The 6005-nt window shown below is 41.2% G+C and overlaps 1 protein-coding gene across 1 annotated transcript in view; it reads right to left on the bottom strand.

Annotated features, from left to right (window-relative positions):
• TTF2 (transcription termination factor 2) overlaps positions 1–6005 on the bottom strand; it is a 29924-nt gene that overhangs the window by 7694 nt on the left and 16225 nt on the right. The window contains exons 14-20 of the mRNA XM_009289807.1: positions 5672–5825; positions 4784–4875; positions 3920–4002; positions 3306–3445; positions 2342–2512; positions 1687–1745; positions 441–594 (exon numbers count right to left, since the gene is read on the bottom strand). Of these exons, the coding sequence (XP_009288082.1) occupies positions 441–594; positions 1687–1745; positions 2342–2512; positions 3306–3445; positions 3920–4002; positions 4784–4875; positions 5672–5825 (853 nt within the window). The remainder of the gene's footprint in view (positions 1–440; positions 595–1686; positions 1746–2341; positions 2513–3305; positions 3446–3919; positions 4003–4783; positions 4876–5671; positions 5826–6005) is intronic.

The raw sequence follows: 6005 nt of genomic DNA, 5'->3' as shown, positions 1-6005 counted from the left end.
GGTTAAGCACTGGAACAGGCTGCCCAGGGAAGTGGTTGAGTCACCATCCCTGGAAGTATTTAAAAGATGTGTAGATGTGGCACTTAGTAGGGACGTGGTTTAGTGGGCATGGTGTTGTTGGGTTGACGGTTGGACTCAATGATCTTAGAGGTTTTTTCCAACCTTAATGATTCTATGATTCTATTTGGACAACCTTTGAACTAGCTTTGGAGTCAGATGATCTCAGTGCAGAAGGTTAACATCAAAAGGAGCTTTTTAGCAGCTGCTCCTGCCCGTGATAAGATACACTTTTTTTTTTTTTTTACAGCTACCTCTTTCCCTGCTGGTCTTGGCACCTAGAGGTCCAAATGAAAATGGTGCCAGTAAATGGAATCACGAAGTCAGCTATCACAGCTGCTCATAGCAGCCCCAGTAACTGTTTCCCTGCCCTGACTGCATACCTGAGGCCCTTTGGGATTGTTGTTGAACTCTTCTACCACATCCATTCTCTGTTTAGGATTGACAGAGCCATCCACTGTTGCATACTTCAGCCCTAGTCGCTGGAGGTGAACAGCCACAACTTTCAACATACTCGTCCACTGAGAGACCACAACACTGGAGACAGAAAAGGGAGTTTAGAACAAGTTCTGCGTGTACTGTAACAGTTTGGTTATTGCAGTGTCTAACCCAAGAGGAGACAATGATTCATGCACTCTCCCCCACTGCAAACTGGAGCCAAGTCCCTTCCCAATTCAGAAATGGATTCATCTGTAGGTGTAGTGGGAGAATCTGCTGTGGAAGGCCAACATCCAATAAACTTCAGACAAATTAAGTCTATAACTTTCACCTCTGTCTTTGGATTTTACATTGCCACCTACCAATCACAATTTTGAGCTGCTTCTGCAAAATGAATCAATAGCAACACCAAACTTGGATTTTCCTGGGCCTCTCACTCCCCACTCTTTTTGGATTAAACAGTTTGGGAGGCAATAATTTGTCTGCTAGCTTTTTGGTAGTGAACAAAAGAAACGTTGGTGTTCCCATTCTTACAGTGGGAATGCTTTTTGGAAAGATTTTGGAAAAAAGCTTTCTACATATGGTGCAACTCTGGAGTTGCCCAAGAACAGGACTTCCCCTTCCAACCTACCCCCAACATAACACCACAGGTGTTACTACTTTGCAGCCACACCTCTAAGTGCATTCTACATCGTTTAACAAAACTAAGCAGAAAACCCTGTAAGACTGCAATCTGGTGCAGAGCAAAGACACACAGAACTTGCACAGTGAGAGCTGCAGGACTTCAGCAACACTTAAGTCCTCTGATCAATGTATTCCTTTATGTCAGAGGTTCAGTTTTAACCACTACTTTATTCCCCCACTTTTTTGGGGGGTGGGTTGCAGAGCTGAGGGCAAATACTTCTCAGCACAACCAAATTCTTCCCAATTCTGTTTTTGGAGAAGAGAAATAGTCCTCCTGGGCCTCAAGGCCTGAGAATCCTCACATATTCCCCTATATTTACACTTACCTACTTCTTAAAACTACCCTCTTTTGTCTTAGATTTTTTCTCACAATCTCACACTGCATTTCTGCCACTATTTTACCATACCAGAAGTTTTGTATTCAATTGTTTTAAACTATTTCTGCTGTTGTCAAGAGACGTGCTTCTCTCAATCACTATGACTAAAGAAAAGGACATGTTTACTAACCTCTTCTGAGACTCCGAGTGACTCTGAATAGTTTTCAGTTCAGCCAAGAGGTGAGCTATCTGCAGGAAAAAAAGTTCGTCTGCTTGCTGTCATAACCCAACTCATGCTTGGCTATTCTTCGCTAAAATAGGAAGTGATCAGAATAACTCTTCAACTGGAATTTCTTCCATGCTCAGACTTTCAAGATATTTTAACAGTCATTAGTAAGAATGCTCCCACCATGGAAAACAGGGTTAAGAAATCAAATCATACAAACATGTTTTATAGACTCCAACCTTCCTGTGAGAAGCCAAGTTATTGCCACCTCTCCTCTTGCTGCCATCCCATTTTTTTTTATCTCTTCACAAGCACCATGCTCTCACATGCATGCTTTTCTAAACTTCTGTGAATTCAGTGCTAAAGATTTTCACTGACAGTTTATCAGTACAGTCAGATTCTCACAGCTTTATTAGAAGTACCCATCAACACCTGGTAAGTTGGAGCCTTCCCAGAAGGGGTTCAGCAGACTTTCAATATACTTGCCTGATTTAATCTGAATTGCCAACTTAGCCTGATCTGCAATTATCAAGGTGTGACAATTCATTAACAATTTAAAATGCAAAGTGCTGAAATCCAGGCTTCTCAAGGGAAGGTCAGAAAAGCACAACCAGAATACCTTGGTGCTCTCCCTAGTGATTTCAAAGATATCTGTTTTAAAAGCTGTGCCATTGAGGTAGACTGTTGACTTGGAATCAGGAGTCTGGAGCTCAGAGAGGGTCAAAGCACTAAGTTGTTCCTCAATGGAGAGGGAAAGGCCTTCACTGTTCAAGTTAACTGGGTCCAGAGCCTGTGGGAAAGAAAGCAATATAATAAGGGATCACAGTCAAGCCTGAGATCAAATTCAGTACTGATCCACAGTCTGCACGATGTCTGCCAAGAACAGTTGGTTTGAAGGAAGCTATGCATTATGAAGACTGATTAAGAAACATTGCTGGGTCAGACCAACAGTCCCTTTGGCCCCTAATTCTGCCCCAAGAAGGGGCAGCATAGGGAAAGCACATGAGCTCAGGCATTTTCTGTGGTCCAGTCTCCTCAGATTCCCCCTCCCATAGCATTTAACAATTGCAGGATTAAAGATGTTAGAAGATAAATCCCTGCCTGTTCCCTCAGTATCTGGACTGATTCTACAGCTGCTTTACACGACACAGCAAAACTTCTGAAAGATTAGTCTACTTCATGCAAGGCAACTTCAGTCAAGGCACTTATACAGCTCTCCAACACACAAGCCTTTGAAATAGGCTACATTTGTGTACTTGCGCACTTTTCAAGACTAGGTCAAGATCAATACTACTTCTTTGCCATTAAAATTCTTTTTTTTTTTTTTTTTTTTTTTTTTTTTTTTTTTTTTTTAATCTGAATAAAGGTATTTCCAGACACACAAGCGCCCACACAGGTCATGCTGGGGAACTCTTCAGTAGGAAGTATGCCCATCTAAAACCTCTTGGGCTGTAAAAAAACACAGACCATGAAATGGCTCAGTTCATACACCCCTAGCTAAGTGATGCAACAGTGTTACAGAGTCTGTTAACTTACACAAACATTTTAAAAAATCCCACACCACTACAATACAATGCAATTACCACTTTCAGTAAGGAGAGATGGCAGCAGCACTGACGGAGCCTCAACAACATGGACAAGACGTGGACAGTACTTGAGACCTGGGAGGCGCTTTGAGAGCCTGCTAGAAATTCCTTTTGACTGAGCCCAAACTCTTGTGCCACTGCCAAGGAAGGAAGACAAAACATCAAGAGCTCTTGAAGGCATTTCCAAGCACTGCCCAGCCACCTCCAGCAAGAGTTTCATCAATAAGAAACAAGAACCAACAGGCAAGCAAATACCTGATTTGACACAGGAACTCAAACCCCACTTAAAAAAACAACAACAAAACCCAACACAAATCAGAGTACCACATACCTTATACTAATACTGACATCTCTTCTCTGAGCAATTAGACCTTTATTTCAGAAGGGAATTTTAGACCCAGGGAGGTTAAGAGATTTGCCCAGAGCCACAACAGTGAGAACAGACTTTTGGAATATTATGGTAGGGTTCTTCGTAACATCAGGGAAGCAGCAAAGCATTTTCCAAAGAATTTTTAAGTCCTGACCCCATGTGGCCAGGTCTGTTTCCCCTCCTTAATTGTGCACTTAAGAGTCACTTCTGCAAATGTTTTCAGGGGAGGGTGTTCTCAAACCTTTCTCAAATGGGTTACCACCAGCATACTCTCTGCCTTCATTTTTCTGCTCTTGTCTCTTTAGGTAGGATTGTAGTGTTGACCTGGAAAAACAAGACAAAGACTGTGGGATTTACAGCAGGAAAAAAGGCAAAGGGGACCTGAGCTTGACAAGCAAGCTAATGATGCATTAAGGTAAAGAAGGTTTCATTAACCAATTTAGTCATAAAATGATCACAACTCCCCCCCCCAGTTTTGTTTAACTTGAATATGATCAAAACCAAGATCCATTTTGGAAAACACAAGAGGAAGCAAGTCTGCTTATTGGAATACCTTGAGTATAATAAGAGCCAGGGCCCAACGGACAACATTCTTCATAACAAAAGGACATCTTTAAATGTGTATTTAAAAGGAAGGAAGACTCTTTACAGCAACACTGTTGAAAGAGATCCTAGGAGAACACAAAGTGATTTTGGCTTGCATTACAGCCATCTGGAGAGGCCAGCATAATTTCCAATTGTATAAATATCACAGGGCAAAGAAAAGAAATTCTCTCCTTTACAGGTGCTGGCACATCATCATTTAAGAACTACTGTTGCAGTTCCAAGTCTTTGGAGTCTTGAAATCAATGAGATTAAGTGAAAGGCTAGAATAGAAAACTCATAAAAGGCATGAACATATGGGAGAAAAGAAATGCAGCAGTTTCAACTATTACCAGAACAAGCAATATATTTTCAAACATGATTGACGGATAGTCAGAAAGGGAAAAAATTAACAGGAAATTGTCCAAAAGCTCTTCTTATCTAAAGTGCATTTCTCTCTCTGATTTTTTATACTAGTAAGAAACAAAACCACAAAATACCCTATCTCTTTCCACATTAATACCTGGATCTTGCAAAGAGCATATTGTATACAGACTGCTCCTCTGCTGAAAGTTTTAACTGATGCAACTGCATCCTACGCTGGGGCAGAGATACCTGAAGTAAAAACACACAGGATCAGATGTATATAGTGCAAAAATCTTATACAGCATCACAAACACCAGTGTTCCAAGATTTAACATAGTATTCTAAGTTTCAGAAGATAGCTTTTTGTTTCTACATTAAAGTTATTTTTATTAATGCAATTAGGACACAACAGAGATACCCGCAGAACTCCAAGTAGCCTGGTTAACACTCAAGATAAAAATCTTTATTCCAAATCATCCGACAGCAAAAGGCATGAGCAACTAAGCATTGACTGCCACGTAGCTACCATGGAGGGATTCATTTATTGCATTGTAAAAGTAGCTTCTCAGTTCCCCATTCAGAATCAGACAGTACACCAAAACTACACCTTTTAAAGGCTTACACACACACACCAATGACCTAATACTCAGTTTAACAGACTATTTGTAGAGAGTAATGCGGAAAGCCAGTGCCCCAGCATGCACCAGATCCATTTGACACAGAGCAGCTTTGATTCTCAGCTATCTAGGCTAGCTCAGAGACCTAGACTAACTTTCCACTAAGTGGGCATCTACTTGCAATTACTTGACATATTCTCATCTGCATGTGATTTATAACTAAAAAGTTTAATTATTCTATTATTAAATATTTCTGCTTTCTGGATAAGCAACCAAAGGATCCCACGGGCATTCATTCCTCTTGCTCAAGAGACTACAGTAGAGAGAAAAACCCACTCATAAACAAACTTATGCATGTAAAGAACCGACTGGCTGCTGCAACAAAAACAACAGAATGATTGTGTGGTTGTGGAAGGTGAAGTTCTTACCAAGGGCTTGCCAGTTGAATCCAGCTGGTCCTTAGTTCTCCGTAATAAGAGGCTCCTGGTTAAGAGGCTTAGCCTCTCTCCTCCCTTCTTTGTGTTGTTATCTACCTGGTACTTCCACACTTTGTGTTCATCAAATGGAGAGCAACGTAGAAACCTACAACAGGAGGGAAGGAGACTTCATACCAAGGGAAGAAAAGTTCTTCAGTTACTCCTGAATGACCACATGCTGGTCTTGGCTGGGACAGAGTTAATTTTCTTCACAGTAGCTAGTATGGGGCTATGTTCTGGATTTGTGCTGGAAACAGCGTTGATAACACAGGGATGTTTCGTTACT

The sequence above is a fragment of the Aptenodytes forsteri genome, unplaced genomic scaffold, assembly GCF_000699145.1.
Source record: "Aptenodytes forsteri isolate BGI_AS27 unplaced genomic scaffold, ASM69914v1 Scaffold61, whole genome shotgun sequence".
NCBI lineage: Eukaryota > Metazoa > Chordata > Aves > Sphenisciformes > Spheniscidae > Aptenodytes > Aptenodytes forsteri.
This window is presented reverse-complemented; position numbering and strand designations above follow the sequence as displayed.